Source organism: Pantherophis guttatus, chromosome 8 (assembly GCF_059756535.1).
Source record: "Pantherophis guttatus breed Tessera chromosome 8, ASM5975653v1, whole genome shotgun sequence".
In the NCBI taxonomy this organism is placed as follows: Eukaryota; Metazoa; Chordata; class Lepidosauria; order Squamata; family Colubridae; genus Pantherophis; species Pantherophis guttatus.
The window spans coordinates 7,459,208-7,487,113 of NC_142070.1; the positions used below are offsets into that span (position 1 = coordinate 7,459,208).

A 27,906-nucleotide genomic window follows, 5' to 3' on the forward strand; every position below is an offset into this window, starting at 1 on the left:
TAGAAGGAAATTGTGGAGTATGAATTCTGACACCCTTCATCACCCAAGTGTGAATCTCTTGGTGATTTTCCCAGGCCAGGAAAAAAGAGGCTACTTCTTAACCATAAAATAATTGCTTATTTAAGGAGGAAGCAAATTGACGGAATATCATGCAGTGAGTGATTGAACAGGCTGACCTAGAGAACTCTGTTGTTGTTTTTTTCATGCCCCACACAAAACACAAACAAGAAGGAAGGAAGCAGTTTATTCTGGGTCCAGCTTAAAAATAGAATCTTTCTCAGTGAAGATAAAAGAAAAAGAAGACACAGAATATTTTCGAACTTGGGACTTTGTTTTATCGATGGTTGGATAAAAGGGGTAGAAATTAGGAATTTAAGAAGTGTGACTATGTAAACGAACTGACCCAGATAGTACGTTGTTCATTAAGCACATATCGTATGTAAAGAGAAAACAAATAAACAAATATATTAAAAAATAAAATCTTTCCACTAGCCTCGATATCACAGCAGATGGCCGCAACTACCCTGTTTCCCCGAAAATAAGACCCAACCAGAAAATAAGTCCTAGCATGATTTTTCAGGATGCTTGTAATATAAGCCCTACCAGGGGTTTAAGATTGTCAGCCAGATGGATGCATTTAGTGCCGTATTTCCCCCCGAAATAAGACCTAACCAGAAAATAAGCCCTAATGCGTCTTTTGGAGCAAACATTAATACAATTATTTTCAGGGAAACATGGTAGTCAACCTTGACTGATCTCAGAAAAACTAAGCAGTCTTGGACAGGAGGCTATCAATAAGGACTGGGAAGATGAAAAGGTATCTCACAAGAAGGCTACCATAAACCACATCCATTACTTTACATAGCGGTTATAAAGATGTTATAAAGAACCAGGCTGAGCTAACTCTTAGGCACCAGGCTAAAAACCAGGAGCCGTTCTTCATATGTTTTAGTCTCCTGACCTTTGATCATCTTAGTTGCTCTTCTCTGAACTTTTTCTGGCCATAAGTCACTTTTCTCTGTGCCTTTGTGACTTCGGTCACTAAATGAATGGTTGCAAAGCAGACTACCTGGTATTCAGCTGGTTCAGACCAGTTCAGGCGAACTGGTAGCGGCTACTGCCACCCACCCGGATGTAATGCCATCCTATTTAGCCACGTTTTCTATGCCGGGCGTATGCATGGCAGCCACACGCATGAGCAAAGCGCAGGCATGGAAGGCCAGGCGCATACACGGAAGGCGCGTGTGTGTGAAGCAAGCATGCGCTCGTGCAGCAAACCACTGGTAAGAATATGTGTAACCCGCCGCTGACTACCTGTATATGAACTGTCAGCCAATAGAAGAAGCTGATATGTGAAGTGGGGACTTCTCCTTCAGCAAATGTCCTCAACCAAAGACTGGATGCCAGAAATTGCTACAGCAAATCCTGCACCAAGGAAGAGTTTGGGTTACATGTCTGATAAGATCCCTTACAACTCTTTGATTTTCTGCTTCTACGAATCAGGAAAGATTTTCCAGCTTGATATGATTATTATTTTCAGCTGCTACCCTGTTTCCCTGAAAATAAGACCTCCCCTGATAATAAGCCCAATCGGGCTTTTGAGCGCAGGCACTAAAATAAGCCCTCCCCTGAAAATAAGCCCTCACCGAAAATATTTAAATGCATGTGCATTTAATGCCATTTAAATGTGCATCCCTGCCATTTCCTCTGGTTTCCTCCATGTGCCCCAAAATAATAAGACCTTCCCGAAAATAAGGCCAAGTGCTTATTTCGTGGTTCAAAAAAATATAAGACAGGGTCTTATTTTCGGGGAAACATGGTACTACCAAGCAGGATCCATCCAGGTCAAAAAACCCACTCAAAAAAAAAAAAACACACACACACAACCATACACTGGAAAGCTGCACTGGTTGGATCAAGGCAGCGTTGTTAGGCAAACAACTATGACAATACTAAATCGTTTATCTGAGGCCACCCAGATAAGAATTGTTTTTCAACCTGCTTCCAACTATCTATTACTTGATCCAGCAAGAATTAGGTTTAAAATTACCTAATCTTTGAGTAGCGAAAAACATGGGAGGTATATTCAGTCAACATGCTGGGAAAATTACCACCATCCCTATCTGAAAACACAACAAAGCTGCATAAAATACAGCAGGCTAATCATGCTTTCAAGCTGGCTTTGCTTACACGTTAAGTTTTAATCCATGATTATTGTTTTTTAACTTTACTTGAGTGAACAAGCCACAAAGGGTTTATTTACAAATGCTAAGGCAGGATAATGGTTGGGTTTGTATGTCACCCAAAGCCCAAAAACACCAAATAGATCTTTGTTTTAGTTGATACCTGAATCGTATCACTCATTTGTGGTCTGTCATGATGTTTTGTGGATCGGCCTTTATTAGCATCCACTCCATGTCTGATGTCATCAGACTTGCCTATTCTGCAGTACAACATAATATTAGCTACGTAGTTTGCATCTCCATATTTTTTAGTCTCGCAAAAAATAAGAGAGAGACCATTTGGTGTGGCAGTTAAGATGCTGAACGAGAAACTAGGAGACTGTAAGTTCTAGTCCCATCGTATGCAGAAAAGCCGCCTGGGTGACTTTGGGCCAATCACCAGGAGACGGTGAGTTCTAGTCCCACTTTAGGCATGAAAGCCGATTGGATGACTTTGGGCCAATCACCAGGAATCTGTGAGTTCTAGTCCCGCCTTAGGCATGAAAGCCAACTGGATGACTTTGGGCCAATCACCAGGAGACTATGAGTTCTAGTCCCGCCTTAGGCATGAAAGCCAACTGGGTGACTTTGGGCCAATCACCAGGAATCTGTGAATTCTAGTCCTGCTTTACACATGAAAGCTGGCTGGGTGACTTTGGGTCACTCACCAGGAGACTGAGTTCTAGTCCCGCCTTAGGCATGAAAGCCAACTGGATGACTTTGGGCCAATCACCAGGAGACTGTGAGTTCTAGTCCCACCTTAGGCATGAAAGCCAACTGGGTGACTTTGGGCCAATCACCAGGAGACTGTGAGTTCTAGTCCCGCCTTAGGCATGAAAGCCAACTGGGTGACTTTGGGCCAATCACCAGGAGACTGTGAGTTCTAGTCCCGCCTTAGGCATGAAAGCTGCCTGAGTGACTTTGGGTCAATCGCCAGGAGACGGTGAGTTCTAGTCCTGTTTTACACATGAAAGCTGGCTGGGTGACTAGGAGGAGGAGGGAGGGGGAGAGGGAGGGGGAGGAGGAAAGGGAGGAGGGGGAAGAGGAGAGGGAGGAGGGGGAGGAGAATCACTCTCTTTTTAAGTCTGTTTCTCAGGACAGAACAAAATATTGAATTATTTGGCTGGTTTTTCCACAAAATAGGCAAGTCAAAACTGGCCATCTTTTTGGGGTTCAAACCACACGCTCCATCACAAAGCAGCTGATTATATTTTAGCCTAGTCAGCCAATCTGCATTTCTACTACTTAGAAGGTGCACTTGGCATTCATTTGTCGGAACAATTAATTGCCCGTTAGAGTTTGCAAACTTTCTCACAGTTCCCAGGATTTCTGGAGAGAGGTTGTTTAATCCACTTTTCCCAAAGGGGTCAGCTTGTTTAATCCCTGCATTCGTCTCTTATCTATCAAAGTCTCTTCGGTTTACAAGATTTGCTCTGTAAGGTCTGGGGCCTTGTTTTTTTAAACTCCTGCTACACAATGCAGCAAATTCTTTTGACTTTCCCTCAGCAGTTTCACGTGAGCGAATAGCATAGAAGAGCATTCGATGATTTGGGTGGCTTAGATCACTGTAGCCACACACGGTAGCGGCCTGGGATGGGATTAGAGAAAATGTTATTCTGTTAAAAAGATCATTAAAAAGGTCGTTTCAAGGGCCTCCCGCCCTGTTTTTATTCAACTTTAGATGTTTTTCAGATGTACCACACAAGACCACAACGTGTTCCTTTGTGATGGGTGTATTTTTAACAGCACATTACCAACCACTGAGCTGACTAGGTGGCTCAGTGGCTAAGACACTGAGCTTGTCGATCAGAAAGTTCGGCAGTTCGAATCCCTAGTACAGGTCTTCTGCGTAAGCAGGGGGTTGGACTAGATGACCTCCAAGGTCCCTTCCAACTGTTTTATTGTTACATCATAAGCCTGCTTCAAGATTGTCCTGTGTAGTCATGAACACAGAAAAACTATTTGTTTCTCTGTCATGGCTCAGGGCCAAGCTATCTTCGAGACCGCCTTCTACCGCATAGCTCCCAGAGACCCAGCGGTAAGATCCCACGGAGTTGGTCTCCTCCGGGTCCCGTCAGCTAAACAATGCCGGCTGATGGGCCCACGGGGGAGGGCCTTCTCTGTGGCTGCCCCAGCTCTCTGGAACCAGTTACCTCCTGAGATCCAGACTGCCCCCAGCCTATTGGGCTTCCGGAAAGCGGTGAAGACCTGGCTTTTCCGGCAGGCCTAGGGCCGCTGATCTCGCTGTTGCGATCTTGCGAGATCCGGCCATGAACGGTGTGCATGGGCTTTTAATGTTTTTAAAATGCTTTTATAATGTTTTTAAAATAATTTTCCTATGTTCTTTGTTGCATTATTTTTTGCTGTAAGCCGCCCAGAGTCCCTTGGGAGTTGGGCAGCATAGAAATTCGATAAATTTAAGATTAAGAGCCTTGGTAGTACAGTGGTCTAAAGCACCCTATTAAGACCAGCTGCCTGCAATTACTGCAGGTTCGAATCTCGCCAGGCTCAAGGTTGACTCAGCCTTCCATCCTTTCTAAGGTAGGTAAATTGAGGACCCAGTTTGTGGGGGCAATAAGCTGACTTTGTATAAATATATAAAAGGATGAAGGCTATTGTTTAGCGCATTGTAAGCCGCCCTGAGTCTCCGGAGAAGGGCAGCGTATAAATCAAATTTTAAAAAAAATTAAATTAATTAAATTAAATTAAATTAAATTAAATTAAATTAAATTAAATTAAATTAAATTAAATTAACTCTCCCCACAGAGCGTGCTCCATGAACACTGAGACATCATTTCCCATAATCCTCAGCCTTTGGTCGCAAGTCGAAGACTTCCTGCATGTAAGAAAACAGTTGATAATTTGCAGCCAAATTCCAGGCGGTGAGTCAAGATTTTCCTATTCAACCTTATTCAAAATCCATCCGAGGTACACACTTTTTTTTTTTCCAAAATTGAAATACCGGTAGTCCTCGACTTACGACCGCAATTGAGCTCAAAATTTCTGTGGCTAAGTGAGAGAGTGTTTAAGTGAGTTTGGCCTCAATTTACGACCTTTCTTGCCACAGTTGTTAAGTGAATCACTGCAGTTGTTAAGTGAGTAACCCGGTTGTTAAGTGAATCCGGCTTCCCCATGGGCTTTGCCTGTCAGATGGTCACAAAAGGGGATCACATGACCCCGGGACACTGCAACCGTCGTAAGTATGAGCCAGTGGACAATGGCTCAAATTTTGATCACACAACCATGGGGATTGCTGCAACTGTCCTAAGTGTGAAAAATGGTCTTAAATAATTTTTTTCAGTGTCGTTGTAACTTTGAACAGTCACTAAATGAATTGCTGTAAGTCGAGGCTTACCTGTACCCTATTTTAACTGCAGAAGCACGATAAAAAGTGTTTTGGATTCAAAACAGGGCTTAGATTTAGACTTAGAATAACTTTATTGTCACTTTGAATCAGTGGTCAAGTTCTGTGGGCGTGGCTTGGTGGGCATGGTGTGGCTTGGTGGATGTGGCAAGGGAAGGATACTGCAAAATCTCCATTCCCTCCCCACTCCTGGGGGAAGGATATTGCCAAATCTCCATTCCCACCTCACTCTGGGGCCAGCCAGAAGTGGTATTTGAAGGTTCTCCGAAATACTCAAATTTTCCGCTACCAGTTCTCCAGAACCTGTTAGATTTAAAGTAGACTAAACATAAACATGACAAAATAAACAAATAAATACAGAATTATGCATAAAAGGTAAAGGTTCCCCTCGCAGATATGTGCTAGTCGTTCCCGACTCTAGGGGGTGGTGCTCATCTCCGTTTCAAAGCCGAAGAGTCAGTGCTGTCCGAAGACGTCTCCATGGTCATGTGGCCGGCATGACTCAACGCCAAAGGCACACACAACGCTGTTACCCTCCCACCAAAGGTGGTCCCTATTTTTCTACTGGCATTTTTTTTTACGTGCTTTCGAACTGCTAGGTTGGCAGAAGCTGGGGCAAAGTAACAGGAGCTTCACCCCGTTACGCGGCACTAAGGATTCGAACCGCTGAACTGCCGACCTTTCGATTGACAAGCTCAGTGTCTTAGCCACTGAGCCACCGCGTCCCTTGCATTTGCGCCAATTATGCATATGCCCACGTATATTATATGACACAGAGAAACAGCACAATCTAGTTCAGATGTATGCATGTACATGGCGAGAAAAACGAATCTTGCGAGTTTACCAGGGCACTTCAGTATCCAAACAGTTTTCATTTGGAATATTTTACACACCTCTAGAAAACGGTGCTTACCCCCATTTGGCTGCTATAAAAAGAACACAGAGGCCTGGAGGTATCTCACTTGAACAAAACAAGGATTATTGGAAACCTATAAGTAGCAAACGTGTATCCACACAGAGTTATCATTCACTTGGGACATTATTTCCCACGCCTTTGCTATCAGTGTACCTAAGAACAGACGTCGTTCGAAAGATCTGAGGATATTAAGATTATCCAGAGATGAGAGATACAGAGGTGAGCTGAAGAACAGAGATCAACATTTACTTGTTGGCTCCGAGGTTTATATATGTAGACTGCGAGGGTCTTTCTCTCACCCAACTGTTTTCACAATAACATCCATGAAATTATCTACCTCCAGCTAAATTAGGCTGAAAGAAAATACTCTACATTCCCAGAAGTGTGTGAGACTACAGAAAGCTTAGATTAGTAGATACAGGTAGTCCTCAACTTACAACTATAATTGGGCGGGGAATTATGGTTGTAAGTCGGTGCGATTTAAGTCTGGTGCTGGAGAAGACTCCTGCGAGTCCCTTGGACTGCAAGGCGAACCAACCGGTCAGTCCTAGAGGAGATCAACCCTGACTGCTCTTTAGAAGGCCAGATCCTGAAGAGGAAACTCAAATACTTTGGCCACCTAATGAGAAGGAAGGACTCCCTGGAGAAGAGCCTAATGCTGGGAACGATTGAGGGCAAAAGAAGAAGGGGACTGCAGAGAACGAGGTGGCTGGATGGAGTCACTGAAGCAGTCGGTGTGAGCTTAAATGGACTCTGAGGGATGGTAGAGGACAGGAAGGCCTGGAGGAATGTTGTCCATGGGGTCATGATGGGTTTTATACGACTTCACAACGAACAACAACAAAAATCAAGTAACTAGATTTGAACTTACAACAACTTTTTACTCCTTCGGAGAATGTGGCAGCCGTTAAGCGAATAGGTAAAGTGAATACTTGTTCAGGGAATGCGGCAGTCGGATTATAAGTAGCTCTGGGGATCATAACTTTGAGTGTTCATTAAGTACCTGGTCATAAGGTGAGGACTACCTATATTGAAAAGATCTCCTAAACCAAAAATAACCAAATCTCCATGCTATGCCAGCTGGGAATTCTAGGAGTTGAAGTCCACTTATCTTAAAGTTGTCAAGGTTGAGAAACATTGCTCTATATTATGCAAGTGTCTCTCTGCAATGTGGCTCTAACGAGACCCTAATGAAAAGCAAAAGAGAACCCAACAAATCTCCAATCTGCTGACCTCTGCAATAAGGAATCCAATTTTGTGTGTGTGTGTTTGTCACTGTTTTCTTCACCTTATATAAATCTGGTAAATTCAGCCACACATAGATGACCCATAATCTACAGGAAGACTGAGCATTCAGTCTGCCTCATAAAATATATATTTCTGAAGCAAAGAAAGTAATAGATATGAAGCCTCTCTTTTCAAAACGCTAATTCGTTTTTTGCAGGCTCAAATAATTATTCCAGATGTTTATGCATGTGTGTATCTGCATAACCACTTCGCTGGGGGGTGAGGGGTGGGGAAATCTATCCATATGTATTCTCTAGAACTCTGTAGCAGAATGGGGAGGAATTTGGTATTGTTAGTTATTTAGTAAATTGTTAATAAAGGTAAAGATTCTCCTCGCACATATGTGCCAGTCATTCCCGACTCTAGGGGGCGGTGCTCATCTCTGTTTCAAAGCCGAAGAGCCAGCGCTGTCCGAAGATGTCTCCGTTGTCATGTGACCGGCATGACTCAACGCCAAAGATGTACGGAACACTGTTACCTTCCCACCAAAGGTGGTCCCTATTTTTCTACTTGCATTTTTTACGTGCTTTCAAACTGCTAGGTTGGCAGAAGCTGGGACAAAGTAACGGAAGCTCACCCCATTACTCGGCACTAGGGATTCGAACCGCTGAACTGCCGACCTTTCGATCGACAAGCTCAGCGTGTTAGCCACTGAGCCACTACGTCGCTGATAAATTGTTAAATTGTTATTAGGTTAGCATAATTTCATTCTAGGCAGTATTGGTAGCCAGTTACTTTCTCCCATGGCGTCTAGTGAACTACACTTCAAATAGTGTCAAACGTGACTCATAATAAGTCAGGTGGACATTAAACTCATTAAAAGGCATGCAATGCATTATTTTCAAACGACTGCCAAGGAAAAGCAGGAAATATCGTGAGAGTAAGAAGAACATATCAAAGTACTCTCAGTGTTCATAGTGGGAAAAAGGGAGATTAGCTATTTTTAAAAAATTGAATAAATCAAACATGGGTCTGTCCCAAATTACTGGAATGTAAATAGATCCCCAATTAGCATTGTTTGTTAAAAACACAAGATCAGCCTTCATTAAACAAGAGAACTCCCACGTCCACAGGTCATGCTAGGCAAAGTCAATTTTAATAAGCATTAGGAAAGGAGCTAGCAAATCCAGTTGCAAGGTGTGACAAAAATAGCATGCTTCCTGACAAGGCCTGGGAGGAAGCGGGGAAGAGGAAAGCAATGGTGGTTTGCTAGAATCCCCATGTCCCCGTTCTTCCTTTTGAGAATCTTTGCTAGACAAATTCTTGAATACAGCTCATCTGCCTGGAACCGACATTGTTACCAGGGGGACCTTTTATCAGGTTCGCCTGATTCGCCAGTTGCGGCCCTTTCTCGATCACGCCCTCACTCACGCCCTCGTCACCTCTCGCCTTGACTACTGCAATGCTCTCTACATGGGGCTCCCCTTGAAGAGCAACCGGAGGCTCCAACTGGTCCAGAATGCAGCAGCGCGGGTAGTGATGGGAGCAACATGGCGCTCCCATGTAACACCGCTCCTGCGCGAGCTGCACTGGCTCCCGGTGGTCTTCCGGGTGCGCTTCAAGGTGTTGGTTATCACCTTTAAAGCGCTCCATGGCATAGGGCCTAGCTATCTGCGAGACCGCCTGCTGCTACCGACAACCTCCCATCGACCTGTGCACTCCCACAGAGAGGGCCTCCTTGGGGTGCCATCAGCCAAACAATGTAGGCTGGTGGCCCCCAGGGGGAGGGCCTTCTCTGTGGGGGCTCCCACCCTCTGGAATCAGTTGCCCCCGGAGATAAGGAGAATCCATGACCTCAATGCCTTCCGTCGTTCCCTGAAAACCCATCTTTTCCAGCAAGCCGGGTTGGCTTAAGAAGAAATTTTTAAATTCTTTTAATTAGTTTATGATTTTTTTTTAACTTTCGGGCCAAAATTTATATATATTTTTAAATGTTTTAATATTTGTATTCTATGTTTTTTATCTTGGCTGTACACCGCCCTGAGTCCTCAGGGAGAAGGGCGGTATATAAATTGGAAATTAAATTAAATTAAATTGTATATCGGACATTAATACAATTGAGAGTCCAGAGATATTTCACCAGAAGAGTCCTCCATTCCTCTTCTTACAATAGAATACCTTATGCCACCAGATTTGAAATTTTGGGCCTGGACAACCTAGAACTATGCCGCCTTCGGTCTGATCTAAGCTTAGAACATAAAATTGTCAGCTACAATGTCCTACCTGTCAATGACTTCTTCAGCTTCAACCACAATAATACACGGGCAAACAATAGATACAAACTCAAGGTAAACCGCTCCAAACTCGATTGCATTAAATATGACTTCAGCAACAGAGTGGTCAACACCTGCCTGGAATGCACTACCTGTTGTGACCCAGGCCCAAGGAAGTAGTAGGAAAATCAGTCCGTGAAAAAACAAGCAAACTTTATTCGAACAGCTGAGAATTACTTCATTCCCAGCGTCGTTCAACTAAATTAAAGCAAATTCCTCCCAACACAAATTCCTCAGTCCTATCGCAGACCTTGGCCCAATTAGGCAAACTGCCAAAGGCCTTTCTTGCAAACATTCAGAAGTCACAGATACAAAAATAAATACACAGATACAAAAAAGTAGACAACGAAGAAGACGAAGCTACCAACGTTGTTTTCCGGCACAGCCCAAATGCCGTTGCTGGTCTGTTTTAAGCCTTATGGGAGGGGCCAATCATCTCTTGGCCCTACTCCCGAGTCGTCCTCTTTGCTTGAGCTGCTCTTGCCTGCTGGCAGCTCTTCTCATGCGTGCATTAGGAATAGGCTCCTCCTGTTCTTCTGCCTCACTCCTATCAGTCTCTGGAGGCTCTGGAGTCCGCAGCTCATTCCCCGATGGCCCTGGCCTCATCTCTGCCTCCGACGCAGAGCCCTCATCTGGGCCTTCCCCAGCCTCCAGGACTGGCCCATATTCTTCCTCAGCCTCATCGCTGTCTGACTCCAGATACAGTTAGTTTTCAACTTACGACTGTAATGGAGGCTCGTGAGTTCATTGAAGCCTGGCACTTCACAAGCAATTCCATCAACAGACACATTGACTTACAACCAGCCTATGAACCCCTCCAAATCAACCACACAGAGCACCGATCCTCAACCAACCCACGCAATCCTCCCCCCCAGCAGTTCACCTCCCAATGACCCTCACCTGATGTAACCACCCCATCACAAGACCCATCTGTTGTGGTCAGCTGGCAGCCTGCGGAGCTGGCAGCAGAGTCAGACAGTGAGGAGGCTGGGGAGGAACATGGGCCAGTCCTGGAGTCTGGGGAAGGCTCTGACGAGGGCTCTGCATCGGAGGCAAAGATGGGGCCAGGGCCATCGGGGAGTTATGTGTGGACTCTGGAACCTCCAGAGTCGGACCTCAGTGAGGCAGAGGAACAGGGGGAGCCTGTTCCCAGTGCGCACATATGCAGAGCTGCCGGAAGGCAAGAACAGGTAAGACAAAAGGGGCGATTCAGGAGTAAGGCTTGGAGATGATTGGCCCCTCCCATAAGACATAAAGGTGGACCAAAGGGACATGAGCCTTTGCAGGAAGCAACTTTGTTTGTTCTGGTCGGTTTAAATTCTGAAGCTCCGTTTTGACTCTGTGCTCCGTGTAGCCTTGCAAAGCAAATTGCCAATTAGGTCTTTGGCAGCGTGTCAAGGGAGATAAAGATGGGTGCTTATCAGCCTTATCCCGAAGGACTGTGGCAGACTTCTGTCGGACTCTTTACAAACTATTTATTACAGGCTGTGAATGAATAGAATTCACAGCCGTTGAAATAAAATGAGGGGTTTTGGGACTAATCGTATGCTTTTTACTGGCTCAGGAAGCCTAGGTCAGAACACAATTCCAAGACTCTCACTGATGACTCACACCTGATCCATCACAAGACCCTCACTTGACACACCCACATCTGAAGCCATTATACACAAAAGAACACCGACACTGACATCCCCTAAACTCCGCTGAGGATGCTACCTAGCTTGGTAATGAAACGTTCGGAAACCAACCCACAATCTCAGAGAACAAACCTTCCCCCGCTTTTCAGCTACAGTATTAGAAAACTTAGAAAAAGTCTGAAAACAAAGCATTCCATCTTTAAAGAAAGAAAATGTTAACTACAAGCTTAAGAACTTTTTTTTAAAAAAAAATGAAATAAACAGCAAAGCGCTAATTAAGACTTTGATTTTAGAAAGCATTAAACGGATTAAGGGTCCAGATAAATCTGAAATAAGACTTTGGAATTAACTATAAGAAAAGCTTCCCGTGGGAAAGTCGATTTGTTTTGAGAATAAAACTGATAAACAACTTCAAAATTGGATACTAGAGGGCACTAAAGATTTTACTTGAAGGGGAAGAATGTATAAACAAGATTATCAGCAACAGAATGACACAAAATATTAAAATATTAGGAATACTAAAGGACACTTTTGAAAAATGGAATCAGATGTTAATATCAACACTGTCAAGATGTTTGCTAGTATGAATAGGCTGTGTCCAAAAAGATACTTGGATTAAATTGAGACTTGGTGGCGCAGCAGACTAAAGTGCTGTTATGTAGCACCAGCTGCCTGCAATTACAAATCTCATCAGGCTCAAGGTTGACTCAGCCTTCCATCCTTTCAAAATAGGTAAAATGAGGACCCGGATTGTGGGGGCAATAAGCTGAACTTTGTATAAAAAAGAACACCGCTTGTGGGGTGCGAAAGCCCTACTAAGCAGGTATATACAAAAGTATGAAGGCTATTGCTTAACACATTGTAAGCCGCCCTGAGTCTCCGGAGAAGGGTGGCATATAAATCGAACCAATAAATAAGTAAATAAATGGCAGAAGAGGAACAGGTTGTATTTGACAAGACAGAAATGGCATTGGAATGGAGACTAAAAATGTCAGGCTACAAGAATGACATGGAAAAAAGCTGTTTCATTGGACATACAAAAGAAATCAGTTGATGTTTTTAAAAATCAAAACAATTACAAATATTAAACCAACAGAATCACCTCAATAATTCTTCTATTATGGATTTACAAAAGAGGTCGATTAAAGCTTGCATAAATCTTGTTAAAAGTGTTAAAAAAAGAAATGAAAAGAAATCAAATTATATGACATTTCTTGAATGGACTAGATATGAAGTTTGTTATAAGTAAGTCAAAGGGATATAAAGTTGGTTTACTTGATCAAGTTTAAAACTGATGCATTGTTATTTCTGGCACCCTTAGTGGACTTTTGCTAGGACTAGTAAACAGTAGTAAATGTATGATGTACAAAATCAGAAAAAAAGAAGTGGGATATAAAATTAATGAATCAAAAAATCAAAAAGGCAAGTCAATATAAAAAGCTTTCAGTTGTTGGAGAAGGCTCTGAACCAGGGAAAGGTGGAAGGTAAGAGAAGAAGAGGATGACCAGAAGCAAAGTGGATAGACACAGTTAATGCAGCAATGGATGAACCACTGGAACAGATCATGATGGAGAGAATCTAAGTCAGTGGCATATAATTTGATGGCATATAATCAATCAGATTTAACAGATTAACAGAGTTGGAAGGGACCTTGCAGGTCACCTAGTCCAACCCACCATCCAAGCAGGAGACCCTACACCATTTCTGACAGATGGCAGTCCAGTCTCTTCTTGAAAGCCTCCAGTGATGAAGCTCCCCCAACTTCCGAAGGCAACTTCTGTTCCATGGGTTGATTGTTCTCACTGTTAGAAAATTTCTCCTTATTTCTAGGTTGAATCTCTCCTTGATCAGTTTCCATCCATTATTCCTTGTCTGGCCTTCAAAAATAGCTTGACTCCCTTCCTCCTCTCTGTGGCAGCCCCTCAAATATTGGAAGACTGCTATCACGTCCCCCCTGGTCCTTCTCTTCACTAGACTAGCCAGGCCCAGTTCCTGCAACTTTTCTTTGTATGTTTTAGCCTCCAGTCCCCTCATCATCTTGGTTGCTCTCCTCTGCACTTTTTCTAGAGTCTCAGCATCTTTTTTTATCACCACTCAATTTCTCTATTGGACTTATGAGTTCCCCAAAAATAAAAAGCCATTTCATTCTGAAGTGCACAAGTCCTCAGGTCTGCCAGGAGAGCTATCATAAATGTAGAGGTAATCCTCAATTTACAACCATCCATTTAATGACTGTTCGAAGTTACAATGGCACTAGAAAAACTGACTTATTAGGACTTACAACCATTGCAGCAATCCGACAGTCCTGTGATCAAAATTCAGAGGATTAACAACTATGTTTTTATGGAGATTCTCAGTCATCCAGGTCCTGGTTGGTCCCAAAGGTGCTTTTTTTTCAAGAGGCAACTGGACTTTGTTTTTTCTTTGAAGACGTTTCGCTTCTCATCCAAGAAGCTTCTTCGGTTCTCTTTGAAGAAAGACGTCTTCAAAGTTTAACAAGGAAGTCCAGTTGCCTCTTGGAAAAGCACCTTAGGGACACCTGATCTCTGAGCAGTGGTGAAATTCAATTTTTTTTTACTACTGGTTCTGTGGGCGTGGCTTGGTGGGCATGGTGTGGCTTGGTGGGTGTGGCAGGGGAAGGATACTGCAAAATCTCCATGCCCACCCTACTCTAGGGGAAGGATACTGCAAATTCCCCATTCCCACCCCACTTTGGGGCCAGCCAGAGGTGGTATTTGCCGGTTCTCCGAACTACTCAAAATTTCCACTACCGGTTCTCCAGAACCTGCTGGATTTCACCCCTGTTTCTGAGGGAAGGCAGGAAACAGCCATCTGAACTTTAAATCCAGATTCTGGACAGTCCTGTGGAAGTCCGTTATAATTTAATGGCCAGTTGTAAGTCGAGGACTACATAGCATATAAACCAGGGGTGACAAACTGGCGGCCCACAGCCCAGATGCGTCACATGCAGGCCATGCCCACCCCAGCTCCGCAAAGGGGGGGGGAATGTCGCGATATGTCACATGACAGCAACGTGAGTTTGACACCCGTGATATAAGTGATGTTTGAGCAGGATTGTGGGACACTACACATCCTCTTCACAGCCTGTTTTCCTTGTTACCATCTGGGAGTGGGCTTTGTAGTACCCGAAGCAGAACATCTAGATTCAGTCACAGTTTTGTTCCATATAGCATCAACCTTGTTCCTCACAGTAAAAAAATGACAATAAAGTTATCTTATCTTAACTGATTTATTTATCTTATGGCGATGTGGAAGCTTTGCTCGTAGTTTGTATATGAGCAGGAGAAACTGCCTCTCTATGGGGTTTCTTTGGAAATCGAACTAAGAACGGTTGGGCAATCACCAAAGGCCACACAGAGTGAATCCAAAGCTAGATGGAACATTTTTCAACCAGATATTAGAACACAGGATTCTAACTAACAGCAGATTGCTCAACCCTAAATTCATTTTGTTCCTCCTTCGATGTATTTCTTGGGCAGCTTCCAATCCTAATATTTGCCACTTAAAGCATCCAGAATTTAGCTTACTAAATATATCCAAGAGATTAATGGGCCTATAGTTAGTGGGGTTAATTTAGTTATCTTTTTTTTAAAAAAAAAAACAGTTGTGTCCTAACCGTGGTTAAAGTGAGAAAATTTATCAATTAAAAAGGATAGCCTGTTAACTAATCCACACAAAAGCAAGATGTATTTAAGGGTTAACCAGTAGTAGTGGGTTGCCCCCAGTTCGCACCGGTTCTATAGAACCGGTAGTAAAATCGGCGGGAGGCTCCGCCCACTGACCCTGACGTCATCAAAACACTTCTGCGCATGCGCAGAAGAGTATGTGTGCGCGCGAGCACTTAGCATCGGAAAATTGGGGCTCAGTTGTGGCAAGTACAATCTTAGCTATTGCTATTAATGGAGGCTAGCTTCAGCTTAAGGCAGTGATGGCTAACCTTTTCCGGACCGAGTGCCCAAAGCACACGTGCGAACCCCCAAAATGCAATGAGTGCATGGCCCGCCTGCATGGGCCCATCCCCGTGCATGTGCGCCCTGCCCCATGCATGGCCCCACACATGCACCCCACCCCCCCATACATGTGTACGTGGCCCCCCACATGAGCCCCGCCCCCGCGCATGCATGCAGCCCCTGCATATGCCCCGCCCCTCACGCATGCATAGCAGAGACCTGAAGACCAGCTGGCCAGTGGGAGGCACACACGCATGCGCGGTGGAGCTGAGCTGGGGCGACAACTTGCATGCCCACAGAGAGGGCGCTGCATGCCACCTCTGGCACATGTGCCATAGGTTCACCATCACAGGCTTAGGGGAACATTTCTCATCTGGTTCCTTGATCTCAGATTTGACAACAATACTATTATTTTCAATTCGGTGACAAAGAAGAGGGAGCTGGAAAGAGGGAAAGGGAGCATGCAGTCAGAAATCAGCCTAAATTTGAGCGAGAGATCCTGGTGAGGGTTATGCCCAAATATTACGTCAACTGAAGCTTACATCCTTCAACTAGATATCTCCGTTCTGATTTGCATGTTAAGACCTAGAAGCCAAATGGGTAGTTCTTGACTTACAACCACAATTGGATGAATCACTGCAGTTGTTAAGTGAATCATGCTGTCAACTCACAAAGCATCCCTGACCTGCTCTCAAGTTGCCATAGACAAGGGGGATGGGAAAACAGTGCATGGCAGCCAAAAACAAAAGCACATTCCAGACATATCTCTCTCAAGGCTGTCTCCCAGGGTTACCCACAGTGGCCGGAGTGGAATGATCTCTACAACCCGGGAAATTGCTCCATTGGCAAATGTCACTGATGACACACCCTGGGGGAAGGGGTGAAACAAGGTCAAGCCTGGGTCATAAATTACGTGGGGTCAGAGCTGGCTTCACTTGGGAACTTACCATGAAGCTCCTAATAAATAACTGGATTTCTTTTGAAGCTTGGCTCAAGGCCCATGATTTAATGAGGGCATCCGTCGGAACCCTGACACATACAGCTGTTAAGCGAATCCAGCTTCGCCACTGACTTTGTCAGAAGCCAACTAGAAAAATCACACATCACATGATCCTAAGACACTGCAACCACATAAATACATGTCAATTGCCAAGAACTGAAATCTTGATCACATGACCATAGGGATGCTGTAACGGTTGTAAATGCGAGGACTGGTTGTAAGTCACTTTTTTTAAAGTGACGTTGCAACTATGTAAAGTTGTTAAATGAATGGTTGTAAATCAAGAATTAGCTATGCCAACAGTGAAAGGAGTTCTTGGATTATTTTCAGCGGCTACTAAATTAATAAATGCTGGATAGAAAAGTGGGCATTTGGTACCCATTATTGGCTGGTCTAATTAAACGTTTAGTCAGGGTCAAGATTTCAACATAGATTGCTACCTTGTCTTGGAAACTGACTTTCTAGCCAAGTATTTTCCATCCATTAGCATGGACTTAATAATGTTACTTAGAAGCAGCGACAGAAGGGGAATGAGAAGACAATAGAAAAGCACTCTGGATAACACTGATTTCTGTTGCTATTTTTATAATCTCAACAGTACAAGAAATATGTACTTTTTGTTTCCTAGACATTTTTATACATTTTTTTCCCCTTGAATAATGCTTTTTTTATCCCTTTAAAAAGTACATTAAACCCAAAATTTGCTCTGGATATGTAGTGACAAAATATGTAATATCTGGTATGGTAGGTACATGGTAAAAAATAAATGGAACATTTTCAGGAAAAGAGGTTTGATTTTTTATTATTATTAATTGCTGTCTTCACTAGAAGAGTTTTTTTTTTTTTTTTAATTTTGATTTATATGCCGCCCTTCTCCGGAGACTCAGGGCGGCTTACAATGCGTTAAGCAATAGCCTTCATACTTTTGTATATTTATACAAAGTCAGCTTATTGCCCCCACAAACTGGGTCCTCATTTAACCTACCTTAGAAAGGATGGAAGGCTGAGTCAACCTTGAGCCTGGTAAGATTCGAACCTGCAGAAATTGCAGGCAGCTGTGTTAATAACAGGGTGCATTAAACCACTGTACTATCAAGGCTCTTTTAGAAGAGTTGTAGAAGAGTTGTAGAAACCCTTTCTACAAAAAATATTCCCCAAGTTCGAACTCTGAAGTGATTTTTAGTATTTGGAAATCAGTATTTCCTGGCTGAATTTTGTGAAACTTTTATACAGTAAAGTGTCTAAAAATTTGAGATGTTAAAACGAAGTATTTCGATCCATCCTGAAGAGAGAATACAGTAAAATCTCCTTGCACCCATTTATTTCAGTTCAGGGGTGTACAACTTTGGCAACATTAAGACTTCCAGACTTCAACTCCCATAGTTGGCTGGGTAATTCTGGGAGTTGAAGTCCACAGGTCTTAAAGTTGCCCAAGATGTACACCTCTGTTTTAGGTAGAACATTTGTGTTTTTGTGTTTTTTTTTTCTTTTAATGACCTTGTAATCCCTTGCATCGGGGTGGAGTCAGGACAACTGAATGGAGATGAATGTTTACTGGCCGGATGCCATTCCTGACGCCAATACGGAGTTCGCAGCAGGTATTTTCTCTTTGTGCCCAGAGAGAGAAATATCTGCCACTACCTAGAACAGGTAGAACACTTGTGTTCTCCTTGCAAAAAATGTTAGTGGTCAGTGTCCAATCTTTGGCCACTTTAAGACCTGTGGACTTCAACTCCCAGAATTCCCTAGCGAACATGGCTGCTTAGGGAATTCTGGGAGTTGAAGTCCACGGGTCTTAAAGCTGCCCAAGATGGACGCCTCTGTTTTAGGTAGAATCCTTGCGTTCTCCTTGCAAAGAATGTTAGTGTCACGTAGTGCTGGAAGTCGTATTTCCTGACAGTTTCCCTTTCCTAAGAAAAATGCAAAAGTCCATTACTCACTCAGTGGCTTGAGGATGTGCCCGCCGCCCTCATCAATATTTTCCGCATCTGATTCAATGATTTTCTCCTTTTCTTTCCTTTCCTTCGGCCTCCTTCTGTGGTGCCTTCTTCTCCGATAACTCTTAGGTACATGGACCCCAATATAGACCGTATGGTGACCTGTGAAAAATAAAGATATTTTAGATTCCTCAACAATTTTCAGTTTGTATCAAATAACATTAACATAGTTTCGCTGCATAAGTAAAGGGGGAAAAGTCATTTTTTTGACAACATGTAGGTGCCAAATATTATTATTATTATTATTATTATTTATTAGATTTCTATACCGCCCTACTCCCGAAGGACTCAGGGCGGTGCACAGCCAAACAATAAAAACACATACAATACAAAATTTAAAAAATAGAATAAAATCAAATTAAATAATTTTGGCCCCGACAAATTTAAAACCCCAAACTTTTAAAACCAATTTAAAATTGAATATATAAATACTAAAAAATATTTAAAAATTTTTAAAAATCTTTTATAAAAGAGGGGGAAAATTAGGCTAGGCCGGCCTGGTGAAATAGTAAGGTCTTTAAGGCGCGGCGGAAGGTGCGCAGATCCGGGATCCTCCGTATCTCTGGGGGGAGCTCGTTCCAGATAGTAGGTGCCCCCACAGAGAAGGCTCTCCCCCTGGGGGCCGCCAGTCGGCATTGTTTGGCTGACGGCACCCGGAGGAGCCCCTCTCTATGGGAGCGTACCGGCCGGTGGGAGGCTATTGGTGGTAGTAGGCGGTCCCGCAAGTACCCGGGTCCTAAGCCATGGAGCGCTTTAAAGGTGGTAACCAAAACCTTGAAGCGCACCCGGAAGACCACCGGGAGCCAGTGCAGCTCGCGCAGGAGAGGTGTTACATGGGAACGCCATGTCGCTCCCATTACCACCCGCGCGGCATAACAGATGAGCAGCAAAACCAGATCTGATATTCATTGACAACACAATAATCAGCATTTTTCCAATAACTCAACAGGGTTTAGGAAGATTTCTTTGCCTCCACATAACAATGGTATACAGGTAGTCCTTGACTTACAACCATTCATTTAGTGACTGTTAGATGTTACAATGGCACGTTAAAAAGTGACATGACCAGTTTTCATATTTACAACTGCTGCTGCATCGGTCACATGATCAAAATTCAGGCCCTTGGCAACTGGCATGTACATATGCCAGTTGCACTGTCCTGGGGCCATGTGATCACCATTGGTAACTTTCCCAGCTGGCTTCTGACAAGTAAAGTTAATGGGGGAAAGCCAGATTCATTTAAGGATCCCATGATTCACTTAACAACTGTAGAGGTTTGCCTAACAATTGTGGCAAAAAAAGGGTCATAAAACGGGACGATACTTAACTGCCTTTCTTAGGAATGGAAATGTTGGGTTCAATTGTGATCATAAGTCAAGAACTACCTGTATGCCAATTCAGGAAGCCCAAGGAGCTGCTGATCCAGCTCTACAGAGGAGTTATTGAGTCTGTCATCTGCACCTCCATAACTGTCTGGTTTGGTCCTGCAATCCAACAAGACAGACCCAGACTTCAGAGGATAATTAGAACTGCAGAAAAAACAATGGCTACCAACCTGCCTTCCATTGAGGACCTGTATACTGCACGAGTCAAAAAGAGGGCTGTGAAAATATCTACAGAGCCCTCGCATCCTGGACATAAACTGTTTCAACTCCTACCCTCAAAACGACGCTATAGAGCACTGCACACCAGGACAACTAGACACAAGGACAGTTTTTTCCCGAACGCCATCACTCTGCTAAACAAATCATTCCCTCAACATTGTCAAACTATTCACTACATCTGCACTACTCTTACTATTAATTTTCTCATCGTTCCCATCACCCATCTCCTCCCACTTATGACTGTATGACTGTAACTTGTTGCTTGTATCCTTACGATTTATATTGATTGTTTCCTAATATGATTTGATTGCTTATTTGTACCCTATGACTATCATTAAGTGTTGTACCTTATGATTCTTGACGAATGTATCTTTTCTTTTTATGTACACTGAGAGCATATGCACCAAAGACAAATTCCTTGTGTGTCGAATCACACTTGGTCAATAAAGAATTCTATTCTATTCTATTCTATTCTATTCTATTCTATTCTATTCTATTCTATTCTATTCTATTCTAAGCAGGTTGATGAAACCAATGGACAATGAATGATATGCCTAAACATTAGAGAAAGAAGGGGACTTTGATCCAGAGTTATCACTGTTAGTCCCACTGTCTTTCTAATTTCAAAATTCTTGAAGAACATCTCAAGATGTTATTCAAATGAATAGAACACACTGTCCGAGTTTGGTTTGTAGACCATTCAACAATCATGGAACACATGTTGTCATTGAGAGAAAGAATTTAATGGGAATTAAATTTAATCAAATTAAATATGAATTTAATTTCATATAGAAATGTAAACAAAAATTAATTAGCAAAATATATAAATTTTTATTGCGGTATAAAACGGAAGAGGAAATAGTGAAAGATACTATGATCAAATGGGCAAGGAATTTTAATCACGTAATAGAATTAGAGAAGTGGGAAAAGATGTGGAGAACAAATATGAAATTGACAACATCAACGGCATACAAGAAAAACCAGATGAAAATGTTTCATAGATGGCACTTTCCACCAGCTAGAATAGCGAAAATGTTTCCTAGTAATTCACCGAAATGTTGGAAATGTAAGAGTAACTATGGAACATATTATCACCTCTGGTGGACCTGCCCAGTGGCAAAGAAATTTTGGGCTAAAGTTAAAAAGTGGATAGAGGAAATAATTCAGAACTCAATAAAGGGAGAACCTGAGCAGTTTCTACTAGGGATTTCCATAGAAAACTACACCAAGGAAATACATTATTTAATATTACATATCCTGACAGCAGCCCGCATAGTCTATGCACAAAATTGGAAGAAGGAAAACCTACCATCAGAAGAAGATTTAATTAGAAAAATTTTAGAATGCGCAGAGATGGACAAATTAACAAAAGAACTCAGGGAGAAAGAGGATACAGAATATTGCAAAGTGTGGTGTAGATGGTATGAATGGTTGGAAAATAGGAAAAATGAGAAAGAGGAATAAAGGAGAGAGGGGGGGAAATGTTGAAGATCAAGGAGCAATGTAGACGAAATAAAGAAAGATAGAAAATAATTGTTGAATAAGACAAAAGTTAAAATATGCGTAAATAGATGTAAATAGCAAGAAAGGATCACTTTGAAATAGCTGAAGGAATAAGTGATATGTATATAAATGTTGTGTCTTTATATTTTGTTTTAATGTGTTCAAAATAAAAATCTTTTTTTTAAAAAAAGAAATGTAAATGTGGAAATCCTTTGATGTGGTTAAATAATCCTGGTTTTTACCCACTCCTTTCTCAGAGGTTTAGGGTGGAGAATGGCAGACTAGAGATATGTTGATCTGAATAAGCATTTCCCATAAACTTAAAAACACGTTTATCATCTCTCTGTGCTATCAGATGCTAATATTTTCATAGGCATTCATAGGCATTCAGCTCAGCAAGTCATAAGGCTAAGAAACAGGATATAATAAAGGAGAATATTTGTAGCTCAGGGTTGCAAGAAAACAGCCAAGCTCAGAGGCACCTCAAACAGGATATAAGTAGGGGCTTATTATCAAATGTGGTGAGTACCTCATGGGGCTTTGCTGTATTTTATGTACCAACCCACTACTGTTAATTTTCAACATTAAACCAATGTTCAAACTTTTGCTACTTTTATCCTGTTTTCCTTTTTTTCCCCCTCTAACATTGTACTTTATTTAAAATATTTTAAAATATCTTTTAGGCAAGAATATGTAGAAAGTTAGCACCCCTCTCCTGGAAGAATGAAATATTCTAGGAAATATTAAAAAGGCAGAATATTTCCCCTAAATGAGAAATAGAAATCTTAAGGAAACTCAATCCCAGCAGATATTTTGGTGCCAGTTTATCTGGAAGACAAAAGACCTTCAGCTCCAGGGTGATAGGATTAGCCCTCACTCAAGATCCAAACCAGGACAAAGCCATTAAGCCATAATAGGAATTGCCCAAAGCCCCTTCATTACATCACCCAGCAAGATTCAACCAAGCCTAGGACTCAAGACAACCTACAAAGTTACCCCTGCATGGCCCCACAGGAGTCTGACAACCAATCAGAATACATTTCTTACACAGGAACAGGAAGCTCTAAGGCGGAGCCCAAGAGAGGGTATAAATCTCTCTCCTCTCTCTCTCTTTCTCTCTCTCTCTCTCTCTCTCTCTCTCTCTCTCTCCCATGTGTTTGATTGCCTAGGACCTCAAAATCATGTGGTCCTGTCCACCATTAAACCATCTTTCCAATCAGCCTCCATGTTTCCAGTGTCTTTCTCCCCACTTGGAACTGAACCCAGAAGGACATTTCTTCCAACAATTAGTTATAAAGATGTTTTCACAGCTTTTAAAAACAAATTTGTAACCTACATTTTCCCCTATAAATAATTTCAGTTGTAAATCTATGTCTGCCTATTAGCATTTAAAAAATATAAACTATTAAGAAGCAGTTATAGCTATAAAAATAGGAGTGTTAATCAATACATCGTCTCGCTTAAAGTCAGTTATAGCTATAAAAAAAGGAGTGTTAATCAATACATTATTTCACTTAAAACCAATTATAACTATAAAAATAAGAGTGTTAATCAATACTTAGTCTCATTTAAAACCAGATAAGCCACATGACTAATTAACGTACAATTTAAGTGCTAATAAAACAATGTAGAATCCAGTAAAAGTAATAATATCACGGAACTTATTTAAGGAAAAAAACTGAGAAGAATTTTATCTTCACCATTTACCTCAACGACTCTAAAGAAGGAGCTGCAGGTATCATACAAATAAATAAAATGAAAAAAATGGGCCTTTTGCAAAGTTGGCAGTCCATGACAGGTAAAGTACATCAAAATAAAAGGGGCTCATTCTGCATTACAGGTGGTCCTCAACTTAGGACCTGTTGCTTAGCAACCATTGGAATTTACGATGGGTAACCCAAAAGGAACTTATGACTTGGTTCTGGAATTTCGATGGCTGACCTGCCCCCCTTATCAGGTACAAAGGATCAGGACTATATAGGTAGGCCTCAACTAATGACCACAATTGAGCCCAAAATTTATGTTGCTAAGTGAAAAAAAAAAACCAGTTAAGTGAGTTTTGCCCCATTTTACAACTTTTCTTGCCACATTTGTTCAGTTAAATGAGTTTTGCCCCATTTTACGACTTTTCTTGCCACATTTGTTCAGGGAATCCCTGCAGTTGTTAAATTAGTAACATGGCTGTAAAGCGAATCTGGTTTCCCCATTGACTTTGCTTGTCAGAAGGTCGCAAAAGGGGATCCCAGGGTCCCAGGGAACTGCAACCGTCATAAATGTGAATCAGTTGTCAAGCATCTGAATGTAAATCATGAGAGCATGGAGATGTTGTAACGGTCGTAAGTGTGGAAAAATGCTCTTAAATTACTTTTTTCAGTGTTGTTGTAACTTTGAGCGGTCACTAAGCAAATTGTTGTAAATCGAGGACTATCTGTAAATTAAGCTGCAGTTCCCAAGGTTTATTGCTCAGGCCTATACAGAAGAATCTACTCGACTAAAATTCAACACTAAGTTGGTGCCAGAGAAAGGTCAGCGGAATTCAAGAGGGGTTGAACTTGGACTGTTTGTGGCAACATAATGATGCTAAGCTGATGACACACTTAACTCCACCTCCAGCTCCTCCTCCTCTTCCTACACCCATGTCTGCATTTCAGGTGCTTAGCAACTGGCCATATTTATGTCCATCTGCCATGTCCTGCCGTCACGTGGCTGTCATTTATGATGTTTTTGCAACATTTTGTTACTACCACCGCAAAAAAGATCATAAAACTGAGTCCAGTCATGTGGTAACCCACTTTAGAACTGTCATGACTTACGACCGTAATTAACAGTCTCCATTACAATTGTAACTTGCAAGCGTAGTAAAGTGTAGAAAAAGGAGAAAATAAAGGCATCATTTAGAAATTGTTATCAAGTGCTTCTCCCAATACATGTAGTCCTCAACTTACATCTATTCATTTAGTGACCCTTTGAAGTTACGACGGCATGGTCACATGATCAAAATTCAGATGCTTGGTAACGGACTCATATTTATGACGGTTGCTGTGTGCCAAGGTCATGTGATCCCCTTTTGCGAGCTTCTGACAAGCAAAGTCAATGAGGAAGCCGGATTCACTTAATAACCATGTTACTAATCTAACAACCGCAGTGATTCATTGAACAACGGTGGCAAGAAAGGTTGCAAAATGGAGCAAAACTTCATTTAACAACTATCTTGCTTAGCCACAGAAACCTGGGCTCAATTGTGGTTTTAAGTCAAGGACTACCTGCATATTTCTGGGCGGAAAGCTAGGTTACCTTGGACAATGTAAACAATGATCATTGTTTTAAAGTCTTAAATTGAGATAAGAGAAACAAGACAAACTGAAAACTTTTCCTTGTCCACTTACACGTCAACCACATCAACAATCTCCACCAACCACCATATGCTGGGTTTCTGTTTGCACCATCTTTGGTCTCAGGTTAACCAAATCTACCCTGTGATTATGTGATCAACAGATTAAGGAGATGATCTAATTCCATTGGTAGCATATTGATGCATCCATTTCTAAAATCAAGCTGACCACAGAAGCAAAACAAATTTACTGAGATTTTGACTACAATGGCCATAAACATTCTGCTAAACCTTCCAAATTCTCCATTGTCCAGGATTAGAGTGTTTTCTTTCGCAGATGTTGTTTTTAATCTTTAGAACTATCCTGATCTTCAAAATAGAAATGTTTTATAAGATAACGGTAAAGGTTCCCCTCGCACATGTGTGCTAGTCGTTCCCGACTCTAGGGGGCGGTGCTCATCTCCGTTTCAAAGCCGAAGAGCCAGCGCTGTCCGAAGACGTCTCCGTGGTCATGTAGCCGGCATGACTAAACGCCAAAGGCAACACGGAACGCTGTTACCTTCTCCCCAAAGGTGGTTGACACAGGAGAACAAACCCATTGTCAACTCCCAAAGCATCCCCGGCCTGCTCTCAAGTTGCCATAGGCAAGGGGGATGGGAAAACAGTGCACGGCAGCCAAAAACAAAAACACATTCCAGACATATCTCTCTCAAGGCTGACTCCCAGGGTTACCCACAGTGGCCGGAGGGGAGTGATCTCTACAACCCGTGAAATTGCTTTGTTGGCGAATGTGACTGATGACACACCCTGGGGGGAGGGGGGAAACAGGGTCAGGCCTGGGCCGTAAATTACGTGGGGCCAGAGTAGGCTTCACTTGGAACCTGGGGACATGAAGCTCCTAATAAATAACTGGATTTCTTTTGAAGCTTGACTCAAGGCTCATGATTTAATTAGGGCATCCATCCCTGACACCCACAAGGACAAGATTCACCAGTCCACCTGCATTTAAAAGACAAAGGCCACTCTTTTGAAGACCGCAAAGTCCACATTCTGGACAGAGAGGACCGTTGGCTTGAAAAAAGAGGCCATCTATGTCAAAATTGAACAGCCCTCTCTCAACAGAGAGGGAAGGATATGACACCAGCTATCTCCAATCTACAATACCAGTTCCAAGAAGGCTCCACACCCATTTGCACGACTCAGGTGATCCTGAGGACACCGACAAATCTCCAAGTGGCCTCAACAACTCGCTAAAAGAATGCAAATGACCAACTGTTTGCAAGGAATATAAATCCTTCCCTTCCCCACCATACAGTCAGAGCTGAAGAAGCTTCTGGGGCTGGGAAGTGAAACATCTTCAAAGAAAAGCCAGAAAGTCCAGTTGCCTCTTGAAAAAAAGCACCTTTGGGACAACTATGACCTGGATGATTGAGAATCTCCATGGACAAATGCAGGAGGAAGAAATTCAGAGAAGAAAAACAACAAAGAGAGAGAGAGAGAGAAGGAAATAGAGGGCCACAATATTCTTAATTTATTGCGGTTCTGATTGTTGCGTACGATTGAACTGGAAATCTTTTAAAGTGCAGGGCTCTAGGATGCTGGCAATAATTGGGCCAAATTTTTCTTTGCTTTGTATTTCCACAATGAAAAGAAATAATGGTTATTATATGTTTTCATTTTAGCTGCTGTTCTATTTTGAGAAACGGTACCTTTTAAATGTTTGGTAAACTGCTCTTGAAAAAGTATGGTTTTGAAGGGCAGCTCGCCAATTCTCTCTGTCTCTCTCTCTCTCAAATTAAAAACTTCCCCAGAAACTCTTATCTTACCATCATAAAGAAAGTAAGAAACAAGCATTGTTAAGATAATCTGCTTGTATTCACAGCCACAGAAAGCTGTACAAATTAAATCCAGCATTTTCAACGCCACCTGGAAAGAATGCAGTTCCTGAGAGAAAAAAAAGAATAAAGATAAGATCCTCAAAGCTTTGGATCTGATGAATGCACCATGCATTAAAAATTACAAGTGATTTGTGGTTCATTTAGCACGTCGTTACTGGAAGTCACCGTAATCTATTTGGCATTCTGTAAAGCGTTCTAATTAACCCTTCACATCAATCTCAGCAGCTGTTCAGCATCCATCCTTCTTGTTGGTAAAGGTAAAGGTTCCCCTCGCACATATGTACTAGTCGTTCCTGACTCTAGGAGGCAGTGCTCATCTCCGTTTCAAAGCCAAAGAGTCAGCGCTGTCCGAAGACATCTCCGTGGTCATGTGGCCGGCATGACTCAATGCCAAAGGTGCACAGAACACTGTTACCTTCCCACCACAGGTGGTCCCTATTTTTCTATTTGCATTTTCTTATCTGCTTTCAAACTGCTAGGTTGGGAGAAGCTGGGACAAGTCACGGGAGGTCACCCCATTACGCGGCACTAGGGATTCGAACCGCTGAACTGCCGACCTTTCAATCGACAAACTCAGCATCTTAGCCACTGAGCCACCATGTTTCTTCTTGTTACAGGGATTTTAAAATAAAAAACGTGAACCTTTCTGGTTTCCTTCTCAAATTCCAGCACACCAGTTTGTGAAATCTGGAGCCCTTCATTCTCTATGAAGTCAATATTACAAAAATGCCCAAAACCTTATCAAAAAAAGGATAAAGGTAGGGCCTTTGAATCTTTTCCTGTTCTTTGCCAAATTGAGTTATCTGGTGCTACTCATCCAAAACTCCACCATGTTAGGAATGTAGCATCATTTTTACCTATCAAGAAAGGAATGTGCCAGGAAGCACATAAAAGGAAAACTAT

The 27,906-nt window shown here is 42.3% G+C and overlaps 1 protein-coding gene across 7 annotated transcripts in view; it reads right to left on the bottom strand.

Annotated features, from left to right (window-relative positions):
- The window catches only part of SLC4A4 (solute carrier family 4 member 4), a 191,152-nt gene that overhangs the window by 106,107 nt on the left and 57,139 nt on the right, over nt 1–27,906 (bottom strand). For all 7 annotated transcript variants that reach the window (XM_087875228.1, XM_034431263.3, XM_060687039.2 and 4 more), the window contains exon 3: nt 18,611–18,769. In XM_087875228.1, the coding sequence (XP_087731354.1) occupies nt 18,611–18,769 (159 nt within the window). The remainder of the gene's footprint in view (nt 1–18,610; nt 18,770–27,906) is intronic.